This window comes from Macrobrachium rosenbergii, chromosome 11 (genome assembly GCF_040412425.1).
Source record: "Macrobrachium rosenbergii isolate ZJJX-2024 chromosome 11, ASM4041242v1, whole genome shotgun sequence".
Classification (NCBI taxonomy): Eukaryota; Metazoa; Arthropoda; class Malacostraca; order Decapoda; family Palaemonidae; genus Macrobrachium; species Macrobrachium rosenbergii.
Genome location: NC_089751.1, coordinates 33014360 through 33030145, shown reverse-complemented (window position 1 = coordinate 33030145; position 15786 = coordinate 33014360). Strand labels below are relative to the sequence as shown.

The following is a 15786-nucleotide window of genomic DNA, read 5'->3' as shown; positions in this document are numbered from 1 at the left end:
TATAGTAAAGATCGTAGCATTAAGATTTATATCTGTAAATGTTGTATCAGGTTGGGTGGATACTTCACTATATTTTTTATATGATTTTTATTTTTTTTCTCCCACCAGACTGGAAGGACAGTCTTATGTACAGTATCGAGCATTGTTGATTTCCTTGGGACTCCATCTTTTCCTTCTTATGTTCGAGGTTCTTGTAGCGGACAATCTTCAAAACCATCGTCATGCTTGGGTGTCTGTGTTTTCACCCTTGATTCTCATCTCCATCATTTCTATTGCAGCCTGTATTTGGGCAGTGAAACATGATAGATCATTTGAGGTACGTTATTTTTCTCAATACATTGTCATTAACATCTGAACATGAAGGAGACTTGATTTGATAAGGGAAGCAGCTGGGTTTCAGGGTGAAAATCTTTATCATTGGAATATGGCTAGGATATTTGCACCAGAAATTTTGGGAAGTGATATGTTCATAAATTTTAGCCATAAGATGTACTCTGTATCCTTTTAATTTTTTGCCCCTTTCACAAAGATTAAAACACTCAGATGGCTATATCACCTATAAATTAATTATAGTCCATGTATGAAATTAATACAGTACAAAACTATTGTTTTAGCATTCACACAATATTACTGGGTTGTGGAAAGAAAAATTAATTTTTTCATTTGTCATTATTTTTACTGACAATAAAAGTTCATGCCTAACAGACACAAAAACAATTAAGACATGCTGTCATTTGGACAAGCTTAAGTCAGCTGTGTAAGAAATGATGAAATAAATTGAAAAATTATGGAGGAATGGTAGTAGTTTGAAGTGTCACAAAAAATGTTAAAGTTGTTTTTAAAGTTTGATACATCCTGATCTATTCTTACAGCTAGAGCTATTTTGTTCGGTGAATCTGCTTCAGTTCATCTTCATTGCACTGAGACTGGATGAATACATCAAATGGCCTTGGGAGGTAATATATTCTTAATTTTGATGCAGTTTTAGGTTACAGATAACTGAAGGTACAGTAATTTTATGAATATCCATGTAATTGAAGTATGTTTATTCGCATGACAGACACTACTTTTACTAAAACCTTAATGTCAGTTAAATTGTAAAGTTAAGGTGAAATGAGTTGAGTAGTTGGTAGATAAGTTGGGAATGCTCTGACTTGGAGGAGCTTTATTTTTGCCGGGTTCCGTATGTCACCATGTTTGTTTCAAAGACTTTCTCCCAGCAAGCTGATTTTAACATTTGTTGGTAACAAATCAAGATGAAAGATAAGAATTTGAATTTGTTTCACTACAAACCCAATTGTTTATACTGTAATTAGTCTACATTCAGCACCCTCAGACACTTGTTTGTTATAACAGATCCTGATTCCTTAGCAGTTTTTTTGTCTGTGATGATGTATTCTGCTCACTGAATTCTCCTTAACTATGTTAATCCTTAAATGCCGACTGGACGTATCGTAAGTCGACTAAAATTGTCTGTCGACTACAGAAAATTTCAACCTTCGGTCAACATTGACTCGACCGAAATGGTCAAAAAAAAAAAAAATGCAACTGTAAGCTAAAACTCTTACATTCTAGTAATATTCAATCATTTACCTTTATTTTGCAATAAATTGGAAGTCTCTAGCATAATATTTCGATTTATGGTGAATTTTTGAAAAAACTTTTTCCTATACCTCCGCGTGGCAACTCGGCCGAAATTTTCAGAAATTCTTTTGTCATTTTGTCGTAATTTTTGCACCGTTTTATATTAGCCGTTACATAAAGTTTTATATATGAAAATGTGCGCAATTTCATGTAAAATACAACTAAAAACAACCCATGGTTGTAGCTTTTATCAGTTTGGAAATATTTTTATATAAATCACGATAAGTGCCAAATTTCAACCTTCGGTCAACTTTGACTCGACCGAAATGGTCGAAAAACGCAATTGTAAGCTAAAACTCTTACATTCTAGTAATATTCAATCATTTACCTTCATGTTGCAACAAATTGGAAGTCTCTAGCACAATATTTCGATTTATGGTAAATTTTTGAAAAAAACTTTTTCCTTACGTCCGCGCGCTTTAACTCGGCAGAACATCTCGGAGATTCTTTCGTCACTTTGTCGTAATGTTTGCACCGTTTTATATTAGTCGTTACATAAAGTTTTATATATGAAAATGTGCGCAATTTCATGTAGAATACAACTAAAAATAACTCATGGTTGTATCTTCTATCAGTTTTGAACTGTCTTTATATAAATCACGATGTGCCAAAATTTCAACCTTTGGTCATCTCTGACTCGACCGAAATGGTCGAAAAACGCAATTGTAAGCTAAAACTCTTACATTCTAGTAATATTCAATCATTTACCTTCATTTTGTAACAAATTGGAAATCTCTAGCACAATATTACGATTTATGGTGAATTTTTGAAAAAAAACTTTTTCCTTACCTCCGCGCGGTAACTTGGCCGAACATCTCAGAAATTCTTTTGTCACTTTGTCGTAATGTTTGCACCGTTTTATATTAGTCGTTACATAAAGTTTTATATATGAAAATGTGCGCAATTTCATGTAGAATACAACGAAAAATAACGCATGGTTGTAGCTTTTATCAGTTTTGAAATATTTTCATATAAATCACGATAAATAGAAAAAATTCGACCTTTGGTCAACTTTAACTCGACTGAAATGGTCAAAAACTGCAATTGTAAGCTAAACCACTTACAGTCTAGTAATATTCAATCAATTACCTTCATTTTGCAACAAAAGAGAAGTCTCTAGCACAATATTTTGATTTATTGTGAAGTTTTGAAAAAAACTTTTTTTTACGTCCGCACGTTACGAATTCATGCATCAATTTGTGATAATATTTTCTCTGTGTTGCTTTGATCGTTTTACAATTTGTTATACACCAAAATCATCGCAATTTAGTTTCCAATACAAATAAAAAAATAACTCATTAGCTTTAACCGTTTTGCTCACAGCGCGATTTGTATACGATTATATATGAAATTTTTTTTTGCGCTGTCATATATTTCAATATTTATATATGATAGTGATATATTTTTTCATTTCTGATGGTTGCATACTAAACTTTAGGCAATGCCAAAAAAAGGAGCCAAAAATTAGCTCTTAATCTTAAAAACTAAGCGTGCTATGATTTTTTAAAAAAACTTTTTTTCCGCTTCGGCGCTAACTCCCGAACGCGCATATGGCAGGCTTTTTCGTAAATAGAGGCTCGGCGTTTAAGGGTTAATTGATTTTCCTCTGATTGCATAAAGCAATTAATTCATTTCATCTGTTTATTTTCTTTTATCTTATTTCAGTTGGGTGAAATGAAAAATATAGTGAAAACTATCTGCTTGGTAGATATCTCCTGGCTAGTTACAAGATTTTTTACTGTGGGTGTTTTTGGTATTTTGGAATACCTGTCAGTATGTTGACTAGAAAGTGGAGAGCAATGCTCTGTTAGAAGGGCAGGTCACATATGTAGAACAACTCTTTTTACCTTGTGGACCCACTGCAGAGTGAAGCAGGTATTGAGAGGGCAGTAAGAATAAGAATAGCAGTAGCAAGGATGAAGTGTAAAAAATTTGCTTGACTAATGGTGACTAAATCATTTATATCCCATTAATAGACTAAACAAAGACCTATGACCTAAGCTTGAAACCTATACTAGGTTATACTCCAGAAACATGGGTACTAACAAAGAAAATAGAGGATATTTTGGAAAAGTGTAACCATAGGTAGCTAAGATTCATAACTAGTGTGCTGCTGGGAAATCATATTATGAATAAAGATACAGTGAAGAGATGTGGTGTTCAGATGCTGGAAAAGAGATTTAGATCTCAAGACAGTGTGGACATAGAAAAGTGCTAGGTGTGGTGTGGAAGGTCATCAATGTTTAAACCTTTTGGAGCATACTGCAGAAATTATGATGACAAATAATTCTAATCTAGTCATGTATGGCCATGTCTCTAATTCTATGGATAATTAAAAAAAAAAAAATTGATACAAACCAAATTTCACACTCATGAGGCTAGCGCTCAAGAAAAAACTGCTCTCACCCTAGTGTGTTTTCTTGCCATTAGGCATCTAAAATCAGTTGTAATCTGGCAACTCTGTCCTTCATGGTTACTGTAATTTAAACAGAGCTCAAGGGTGGGACTTAATATCAATGATCAATGGTGTTCATAAGGTGACAATAAAAGCGTTGACAGGGTTACATGGTCTGTTGTCTGTTATTGCTTCCAAACAAGGTTTGATGGACTACTTGATAAACCATTTCCCCAAAAATGTTGACACACTCATTTATGTCAGAGCTTGAACCCCTTAATAAGTGCATCCTCTACATGTCAACAACACTAATTTCACTGCTCTGTCAGGAGCACTAATTTCTGGTGACTTTTTGTTTAACCTTAGCTCATTACTTTTGCATTATGATGACTGTATGTGGTTTTATTTGATATTTTGGGGCGACTCAGAATCCGCAAATTTGATGATAGTAATTGAAATTTCATCAGTGAAATCAACTCATCCATGAATTTTGAAGGATGCACAATAATGTCATTTTTGGCAAAATGCTCGTTGTTGGCTGAAATCCTGTGTATATAAGGGAGAAACATGATCATTCATTACAGTTTTCCCCAAAAATATTCACTTGTGTGCCATCCAATGCAAAATGCTTTCCATGCCTGGCATTTCAAAGTAAGCTCAAGTTTTCTCATGGTTGTGTTTTTTCTTTATTTACAACAATATTACAGTTGATTATTTTTATATATACTATTTGTAGATCTTTAAGGAGTGGTTTTCATTATTTACAATATGGAGGAAATTGCATTTTTATTGAAAACATAAATGTCAAAATGACAAGAAAATATAATGAATTATCAGAAAATCTTTTTAGAAAAGTACTGTATTTGTGTGTTGAAAAAATTGGAAATATCCTCTTAGGCTAATGAAAGAAAACAGTTTTTACTACTTGTGACATTCTAGTCAATTATTGATGAAGAGAGTTTATTAAATATATAGCCGAGATTCAATTATCCTTTCATTAATTCCACCAACACCTCTAATTTTACCAGTCTTGGGGACACATCATCTTTAATTTGACCTATAAAAAATATTCTTTACAAAAATTGGCTGTTTGAGGTTATACCACGACTGATATCTTCACCCCTCATCTGCTCAGAGTATGCTAAATGAAATTAAATAAAACCATAATATATGAGAAATAACCCTTGGGCCCCTAGAACCACCTTATGATGGTCGACATATCTTTTAACATGTGTGTTTGCTTGTGATTTTTTTTCTACTAAGTATTTGTTAAATACAGACAGAAGTAGAAGTTAAGCAACATATATGATATTTAGGAATGTATGAAATTTTTTTTATTGGTAGAAATAAGTGGATAAGCCAAAACTTAAAGTTGGTTACAGAAAAAAAAATGGTGAAAGTAGCATTGTTGATTGCTTATACATTATTTTGGTTTTAGAGTTTTTGTGCCTTAAGGTAAAGTATATGACTTTTTTGCAGATTGTTTTTGTGCCTGCTTGGATATTAATGTGTGTGTCCATAGTAGCTGTGCTGTACTCAATAGTCTTTGCTGGTCTACTTTTGCGAATGCCAGATGTGAACCATGACCGTCGAAGAACTTCCATGAACTCTGCTATTGGTTACACTTGCCTTGTTGCACCATTACTTATATTCTTAGTAAGTTTATTCTTAATGTCTTCATTTTACCTTGAAAATACTAGTTGCCAAAATAGAAATGCATATGCTACAAAAGAGTTACTGTGCGTAATTTGTAGAATTTATTAATTTACTTTTTTAAGCTTATAAAGTCACCTGAGAAGTTTTATGGCATTTGTAATAGCTTGGTAACAAAGCAGCTAACGACATATGTATTATTTGGTGGATAGTATGAAGATTTTTGGTCTTCCAGTGCCCAGACACATATTCCAGTTAAGAGTAATTGATAAGATTGATTAATATCTAGACTTACTTGTGATCATATGGTATGGAAATGAGATCAAATACTCTAAATGCACATTGTGGCAAACTGTAATAATCAGTGATCAGGAAATGATGAAGGATTTAGAACATGTCTATCCTGAGTAAATGTTATTCCTCTTGTTCAGTCTCTTTTTAAATAGATTTCCTGTTTGGTCTTCAGCTTCATATATCGTTAGAAAAAACTAGAGTAGTATTAGATTTATTCCACTTCTTAAGGTTAACATCTGACACCATTGTTCATTGAACTTCTTGTGTGTTTTATAAAATTTCTCAAAAATCTTATCATCCTTTACATTATAGTAAATTATCATAGACTATGCTATCCACCTTGTGATTCTATATATGAATTTGATTGAGCAGCCTTGCCTTTTCTGTTGTGAGGCTTTTTACCATTCAGTTTTTTGGAAACTTTTATTCTATTTGACCAAAGTGTGTAATGACCTTCCTTGACATGTTGACTTGATTTTATCTGGTTTGTTTCTCTGTTAGTTGTCATTATAGTTAATTTTAATTTTTTTTCCTTTTCTGTGTCTGGGCTTCTTTGATTATTGGAGCCCTTGGGGTTGTAGAATTCAGCATTTCCAATGTGGGTTGCAAGTTTGCTAATATAATAATAATAATAATAATAATAATAATAATAATAATACATAAATATTTTAAGTGAATTTTTAATAGGCAGAACACAAAGGGTCAGCATTGTTTGGCTGGTATAGTAGCCTTAGTAATGTTTTTACAGGTGTTTCTTAAGATAGTGTTCTTGGACCTTTGCTATTTATTATCTACAGTATATTAGTGACATGTGAAAGAGTTTGCAGAACAAGTTGATTGCAATGCCAGTGATGCTGCTCTTCCAGCTGTTGTTCCTTCTCCTTGCCTTAGGCCTGTGATTGCAGAATCCTTGAATAGAGATCTGGCATGCATTTGTGAGTGGTGTGGGCTTTTGGGCTTGAAAGTTAACCTTTCTAAAATTCAAAGTATGATAGTTGATCCAGCACACTTGCCTTTCCATCCTGATTACATGTAAATGGTGTGGTTTTAAGGGTCAGTGACTCTTAAGATTTTTTATGTGGAACTCCTGGTAAGAAACTGGCTTTAAGTAGCATATACATAATATTGCCTCCTGTGTTTTTCAAAAAGTTGGTCTGTTTCGTAAATGTTTTCAAATATGTTGTGATGAAGCTATTACTGTATATCTTAATGTCTTAATTTTCTTCTTTCTTGTTTGGAGTACTGTTCTCCAGTATGGTCTTTGGGTGCTGATTCTCATGTCAAACTGGGATACAGTTAAGTCATAAGTCAAGTTTATTGTGCCAACTCTTAATGTTGACTTGTGGCATGGATGCAGAGAGAGTTTATGATTTGTTGCATAAAGTGCACTACAATGACAAACATCCTCAGCACTCTACCTGACCTAGCTGTTTTTACTCACAAAACAGGGCAGGCTGCTGCTGCTGCAAACAGTGTCATATTCTAGTGTCAGATTTAATACTAATCAGTTAGTAGTTTTATTTGGCTACAACTAAAATGTGGAATAATTTGCCCAGTGCAGTTGTGGAGTCTTTTGATATCCAGATGTTTAAGTGAGGAACAAATTCATTTCTGCTTTCTGCTGGTGTCTCCTGAATTCAGGTGTATCAGTTTTATTCTCTATTTCCTCAAATTTTATTGTTTATTACCATTTCCTATAACTTGTCTCTCTCTGCCAGCTTGTTTCCCTAGGTTTTTCTTGGGTTTATAGGTTATTGCCTCTCCATAAGGGCTTTTCAGATGAAGATTTAAAAAGAAAAAAAATAGAAAAGCATGGGTTATAATGATCAAATATCAGAGGTCATCAGCAGCTCTATCTTGTCTTCTTAAATCACTGTTTGGGCTGTTAGTAAGAAATATGATGTGAAGCAAATGAAAATTTGTTGGAGCAACATTAATTTTGTCCCTTCTCTGAGGCCTGCTTTTTTCAGATTTCATGAATCAGACAACATGAAGGACTGAAGCTGTGAGTTTGAGTTAACCTAAGTATCTGACCCTTGCATGTGCATTTGTATAGGAAAAGGTATACTTAGTATTTTTTAAAGTGGAATTGATGTGCCTGGGCATAAAAAAAATAAATATGGGCTATTTATAAGTGTTCAGTTTGTATAAAAAAAATTAATTTTGTTTGTAAAAATTCCAAATATTTTCAATATACGAAAAAGAAATAGACTAGTGTGCCTACTCTTGCTTTATGCATATTATATGTAGACATTACCCTGTGTTTCTTGCTTCTTAATCTTTCCTTGACTTCATTGTACCAACACTATATTGGGCTTTCACAATATATATACAGTATAATATATCCACATGGGAACTTTTAATATAGTAACCATTTTATCAATATATGCACAGGCAATTATACAAATATTAAGATGTATCTTTATGTGGATAGGTTAGTGTACTGTGTATGTTTTCCTGTCTCTCTCTCTCACTAGCGTCATCATCATAAACATTTTTATGTTAGCTTTTCCCATTATGTGGTAAGATGGTAGAAGTTAAAGTTCACTTACTTTCTGCCTGAACTGCCACCACTTACAGTTGAAATATTTTAAAATATAATTATAGGAGTAATCATTGAGATGAAATGTAGTTTAAATGATTTGGAGCAAAAATTCTTGGAAGTTACAAACATAGAAGAGCAATATATAAATTTATTATGCTTATTTTGTAATAATCCTTTGATACTGAAGAAAATCCCAAGTTCCCGAGCAGCAAGGCCTTATTGTATTGTAAAAATGAACTTTTTGTAGGATATAATTATTGTGATAATGACTTTGCAAAAGGGTACAGGCCCTGAATCTTGGTAGTGTTTCTAATTGTGTATTATTTAGACTGTACTGTATCTGGTTACAGCATTTAGTAGAAGGTTTCCATATATTTTATTACTAAGAGGGACTCAATGTGTTGAATTTGCTGTAATTTAAATTAACTGGATTTCTCATAGTGAAATTTTTACCTTTTAGATCACGTTGACCAGCAAGATGAATGGGAACACTACTGCAACCTACACATCAGTGGCTTCTCCACTGTACATTTCTTATATGACACTCATCATTATGTCATTTAGCACAAAGAGAGCAAACCAGTGTAAGTAACTTTGTTATTCCATATTAGTGGAAACTGTTTTAACCTTTTTAGAAATGTCATCCCAGGAAGACCATGTCCCCAGAATTTGAATGGTTCCTTTGAGGATTATTGTTCTTGTTCTTGGTGCTCATGCCAACTTGATTACCCAAGCAGGATTTAATGGTTATAATTTTCCCTTTTCCAAACCAATGATCATTACACAGGCCTTTATTGCACATGTCCAGGCATGATTTATTGAGACTGGTAGTGACCTTGCAAGGCTCTCTATCAATAGAGAATACCAAAATGATTTATTGTCATTATCTCTCTCCATTTTTGTTTATTAAGTCTCACACCAGACTGGAGGCTGAGATGCTAGAAAGCATCTAAGCAAAACCCACCTTTGGGGACAGAAATCTTTGAATGCTTCCCAAAGGAGTTTTAGGTCTTTACTAATTGTAATAAGTGAATCTAAGTGCAACAAGCTCCTCCCTATCGGTCTAATACACTTAGATCTTAGAAAATGCTGACAGCACTATGAGAATATCCTCTTTTCTTGATAGAGCCATACTTTTTTATCAAAGGATTGCATACATATTAGTTATCTTGCTGTTGTGGAGAGACATGCATTTTGGAGAAATTTCTGACTGTAACATCATTAACAGCCAGTTAGTTTGTCTCATATAGGGTTATAGATTGCTTCTTTTCTTTCACTGTTGCATGTTGAGAGTTGGCAGCTACATGGGGGAACTCAACCCTTTGAGCTGATATCTCCTTCATACCCTTGTCAGGATGCAGGTTGTAGTTTTGATTCACTTTTATATTCAAAAGGGCGTGAGGACACAGAAAAAAGGTACTTCCTGTGTTAGCTAGGAGTCACAACATGTGGAACTGACCACAAGGATAACTTAAATAGGATGAATTTGTATGCATTAGTCTGCACTTGGCTTTTTGACAGAAGACTTGAAATTATGCATATATTAGGAGAATGTGCTAGAGATGATCTGAAACAAAAATTGTAATTTTGTCATTCTTGACTGACTTCATGACATAGTGTAACACTGCATTTCAAGATTCATTTGAAACTAAATTTATTAAACTTTTTTTGTATACAAATATGTAAATAAAATCATAGAAAATCAAACTGCAGTAACAGGATTAGTCAGTGTTACTCTTGTCTCACCCCTCGGCTTTTGTTACTGACAGATGTTAATATGCAAAATATACAGTAAAATATTTTTCACCATTACTTTATTTCTATGCATTTTCATCTCTGTTGGTAGCTTTATTTATTAAAATGTTTTCTTGTATAGCTAAGCGAGTTTTTTTTTTCTCATATAGCATACAGCAGTATTATTAAAAAGATTTTCCTTTTGTCTTAGTTACATGCTTTGTCCAAGGTTTTTAGTTTTCTGTTAAAGAAAACTCTGTGATGGCTTTGTCTGTCTGTCTGCACTTTTTCTGTCCGCATTTCTGTCTGCCCTCGGATCTTAAAAACCACTGAGGCTAGAGGGTTGCAGATTGGTATGCTAATCATCCACCCTCCAATTATCAAACATACCAAACTGCAGCCCTGTAGCCTCTAGTTTTATTTTAAGGTTAAAGTTGGCCATAATCGTACTTCTGGCACCACTATAGGTACAACAACACAGGCCACCACTGGACCATGGCTGAGGCCACCACCAGACCGTGGCTGAGTTTCATGGGCTGCAGCTAAGATTTTCATGGGCCCTGGCTGAAAGTTTCATACAGCATTATACACTGTACAGAAAACTCGATTGCACTGAAAAAACTTAAGTGCATTTTTTACTTGTTCTGTATTGAGTTCAGTAACATTCAAGTGCTTACCATTGATTACAGTAAAGATGTTTATCTGGTTGTTCCATGCTGAAAAGATAGGGAGAGTTTTGATAGCATAGCCACTGTTCTTCATTCATCCTCAAAGGAGTGGCTCCTTTGAGGACAAACAGCAGCTACCAAAAATGGATTTTTCTTGTGCCAAAACCTATTTTTATAGACCCATGGATTCTATATGCCATTTGAAAGTGTTGAGAGAGAGAAGGCTAGAAAATGCTGCATGTTTGGTCTGAAAGTGGTTTTAGAAGAGGCCTTAGTTTTTAGGAAGTGTGAGTTAGTAAGAGATAAATATCATTGGCACAGTAAGCATCCTTGATCAGCTGCTGATGTGCTTTTTTTTATATGTATATGAAGCAGCTAATGTTGTAGAAGCTATCAGCACTGGGGTTTGTAAATAATTCAGTAATGTGAACATGGCAATGACCCAGTAAAGGAACTGTGTACTCATAGAAAGAAATAACACCAGTTGGACATAACTTTTTTTGATGGTGTGATATGTGCCCTGTGGTTACTGATTTTTGCTAATAATTAGGAAGTGCTGTGAAGGAAGAGGAAGTATAAGAAACCAAACTGATTATCTGCAATATATTTAATTAACTGTCATGCAATATATTTAATTAACTGTCAACTTATTGCATTTCAGGGTGGTTTGGCCTTCGTAAAGACCTGTGTCAGTTTTTGTTAGGTGTGTGTCCCTTGCTTCAAGAATATGCCAACATCTCGTATAGTATGCCTCATGCAGAGGACCGACAAACAGAGAGTGTAACATCAATAGAAGGTGGAATAGTGGGTTCTGATAAAAAAGATGGAAGTGGGTCTCACAGACTAGAACATCGTGTAGTTGTTCCAGCAGTTAGTCTTGAAGTGCCTGATTAGGTAAGGTAATTTTGTTTTCTTTTTGGAAATTCATTTGGAAGAGGCAAGGGAGAGAACTTATTTCACATGTAATGACATTAAGGGAAAGTTAATGTAAAAATTATGAGGATAATGACAGTGATACAGTTTGTAAAATGGGAGTATCATTTGTTATAAAATATTACCCATTAAAATAAGGAAAAACTAGGAAATAGTATGCATGAAAGAAAACTGAGACAGTAATCGATAATGAAGGCTCTAAACCACAGCCTGGTCTCGTGTACAGATCCTCCCATTTCATAGTCAGGTTTGTCCTATTAGTTTGATTTTAGAATTTTGTTTTGCTTTCCTGTATTTCAGTATTGAATCACAGCTACAAAATTTTACATACTTAAAGTGTTCAACAGTACAAAATGCTGGATAACGTCTTATTGATTCATCTCTAATACAGAATGAGAGAGAATTGCAAACCCAGTCAAGTCTGAGAATATTATTGTAGTAGCAGCTGTGATACTGTTACATTCCCCTTTTAACCTCTTGAGGACTTTGGGGAGGAGGGGTGGTAAAATCTGTGCGCGTCAGACTAAGCAAAAATAGTAGCAATTATTTTCTTTGATTGCTCGATGTAATCTTATATTCCATGCTACATTAATGAATCTGGTGTTATTTTAAAGCTAGAGTTAGAATTTATCAAGGTGTGTTAAAAAAAAAGGTTAAATCTCAGTATCTTGAGTTAAAGTTAGCTGTAATGAGAAAATTTTGTATAAATGTAAAAATTCACAGCAGAGAAAAGAGATCCAATTTCTGTTTACACAGTGCATTATTATCATAAATTGCCTTTCCAGTGGTATGAAATTCAGTACTGTGTGATACCACAAAGTGCATTAAAACAAATGTAAAACATACTCAATTGATGTAAGTTTGCCAAGAAGAAGAATGGTTTATGTCACTTTTTAAAAAAAAATTGCTATATTTCAGAATATATACCAGTCTCCATGACAACAACAACATCCAACCATGCCATATCCAAAATTTGATGTTATGATGCTTTTTTTTTTTTATTTATGGCACATTTAAAAATATCTTTGATAATGACTATAGTTGTGATCACAATCTTATGATATTGAAAAATGGATGAAAACTATAATCATCATTAGAATCTCAAAGGATTAATAAATAGTCCATTAAAAAAATTTACATTTCATTTCAGTTATTCTAATACAGCCCTTTTCATTCGGTTTTTCTAATATACCATGGACTGATCTCCCATAGCTCTGATAAAGGCCTGCTTATCAAGCAAGTGCCAATGCTCTAATTTTTCCTATGGGATCGAACCATTTGCCTTTTACATATGGTGTATTCACTGTAGGGGGCAGTGCTGTCAGTGCACATCACGTGGTGCACTGACTCAAGGTTCTTTGCAGTGTGCCTTCGGGCCCTTGCTGCAACCCCTTTCATCCCTTTTACAGCACCTCTCATATTCTCTTTCTTCCATCTTACTTTCCACCCTCTCCTAACAGTTGATTCTTAGTGCAACTGCAAGGTTTTCCTCATGCTAAACCTTGCAAACCTTTTACTGTCAATTTCCATTTCAGAGCTGAATGACCTCATAGGTCTCAGCACTTAGGCCAAAATCATAGGTCCCAGCACTTGGCTTTTGGCCTAAATTCTATATTCAATTCAGTTCATATGGAGTATTTTTCAGTGCAAGCTGGAATGGCTGTTGAATGTTGGTCACTTCTTTCCATCTTTCTTCAGCCACAACAGGAATCAGATGCTACCCACTCTTCCCGTGTCACTGGATCTGGGATGAGTACCTGTTTTTGTTATTCTTTTCCGCCGTATCCCCTACCTGTGCATTGTGTATTTACTTTTACTTGGTTACTATGTCTTTTGGCCCTGTTTTTCTCTCTTATGGAGAATAAAGAAGACCAACACTGGCATCAGGGTCATAGGAGTACAGGTAGTTCTCTAGTTAAGATGGGGATACGTTACAATGACCCCACTGTTACTCGAAAATTTCGTAGGCAGCCTAGCCTACTCTATATAATTATACATTTACTGTACTGTAGTATTCTTTTGTATTTTCTGCTCTAAGGCAGTGAAATGCCTCGTCTTTATCATGCCACCAGCAGGAGGCTCACTTGGGCATTTGGAAGACATGCTGATCTTACACAAATTTGCATTTGAAACAGTTTAAAACGGACAAAAATCACACATTATCAGTATTGCCATCCTAGCTTCGAAATATCGTAACTGGTAACGCCATTGTAACTTCAAAATATTGCAACTCGAAACATCGTAAGTCAAGGACTAACTGTACTATGTAACCATTTCATGCCCCTCATTTCCGTAGACCCACAAACAGAGGGAGGAAATGTAATTGTGCCTGTATTGTAGAGAAAGGGTAAGTACTCGTGTCCTTCCTGGTGACGAATGTGAATCGTGGCCATCAACCCAATGAGATGAGTTGGGCTAGAAAAGGAAGCCTAGGAAGGGTTTGCCAGCTTCTTTGGAGGGTATCTCTCCTCTGGAAGTGACACCAAATTTTTCTGGAACCTTGCTTCTGGCTACCGTTCCCCCCTCCCCCATCCTTGGTTCCTCCCCATATGGGAAGGACAAGTCATCTATTAGCAACCCTGTTGATCCCTCCTCTGATGATGAGGAAGCTAAGGATTTATCTTCCTTCGAGTATTTATATAAGATATCGCCATCTTTGAATAATCCTGGTAGTCTTTCAGTAGTTGTTTTTTGATTCTTTAGCTGGAAGGAACAATGACCAACTTCCTATCATTGTGTTTTCCTCTGCCATGCCAGTCCCATTGTCCTTTTCCCCTCTTTTCTCTGCCAGCAGTCTGGTAGAAGTCATCTAAGGAGTTGGGTAAGAAGGTGAAAATGAAGAAATATTGTCATTCTCCCTTGTTTTCATCATTTTCCACTTCATTGTTGTCCTCTTCATCCTCGAACTCTCTTCCTCATCGTAAGAAAAAGGGGAATCCAAGGCCCGAAGGAAGAGGTTCAGGTGGACTTCTTCCTATCAGACCTCTCATCGGCAGAGAAGAAGTGTCAGTTCACCTCCTGTTCTGGTTCTTCAACTTGCAGTCAGGGCTTGTCATGGGGTAGCCCTGCTCTGTGCAGCAATGTTGAGCTGCTGTAGAGTAGGCCTGCACAGCCTGCCTGCTCTCGATCACCATACTGTTTGCAGGTGTGCAACAGGTGGGGTTCTCCCTCCTGTATACCTTTGGGTGTATGTTGGCAAGACCCTACACTATCTTCTCACTTGGCTCACTTATGCTTTTCAGTGCATTTGTAACACTAACAACTTGTTCTTTGATTTGTTTCACCTCTCATGGATGAAGTCCTCCACACCAGCATTTGAAGAGAGAGGAGAGTAGTGTAACCTCTTGTGCCTTTCCCTAATCTCTGTACTTTGTTGCAACCAACTATTGGAGTCATGGGTTGTCTTGGTTCTCTGAAATTTGTGTTTCTGTGTAAGTTCCCTCTCCCTTTGGGAAAGTTAGTTACAGGGCCCTACCCCTCTGGTCTTTTACATAACAGCAATATGAGGTTGTTCTGGTTTGTCATTCCTTTCTTGCACAGGGAACCATAAAATTGACTTTCTTGGTGGGACGTGGTCTTTTTTACCCCCCCCCCCCCCAGTGGTAAACCTCCATAGATGGAAGGCAAATGGTTATATACCTGTAGGAACAAATAAAAGATTTTCAGAGCCTTCCATATATGTTTTACCCACCTCACCTACCCTGCTTTGTTCCTGTGGCCAGAGGAAGAATGAAATGGTGAGTGTGAGGAAAGCATGGGTAAACTCTCTCTCTCTCTTCGCCATTTTAACTACATACCTTGTTTACTAAGATTCAACAGCCATTCCTGGTTGTGCCAAAGGATACTCCACTTATGAAAGACTGTGGTTTGTATACCTAGAAAAATACAGATGGCTTAAAAAATTTTTTATTTTATCTTTA

The 15786-nt window shown here is 35.4% G+C and overlaps 1 protein-coding gene across 4 annotated transcripts in view; it reads left to right on the top strand.

Annotated features, from left to right (window-relative positions):
• Window positions 1-15786, top strand: part of LOC136843291 (transmembrane protein 185B) — a 32720-nt gene that overhangs the window by 14323 nt on the left and 2611 nt on the right. For 3 of the 4 annotated variants that reach the window (XM_067111491.1, XM_067111494.1, XM_067111493.1), the window contains 5 exons: window positions 109-316; window positions 873-956; window positions 5519-5695; window positions 8992-9115; window positions 11595-11827. In XM_067111491.1, the coding sequence (XP_066967592.1) occupies window positions 109-316; window positions 873-956; window positions 5519-5695; window positions 8992-9115; window positions 11595-11827 (826 nt within the window). Of the gene's footprint in view, window positions 1-108; window positions 317-872; window positions 957-5518; window positions 5696-8991; window positions 9116-11594; window positions 11828-12784; window positions 15785-15786 lie in introns of those variants that run through there. The other variant, XM_067111492.1, reaches the window with a different exon arrangement.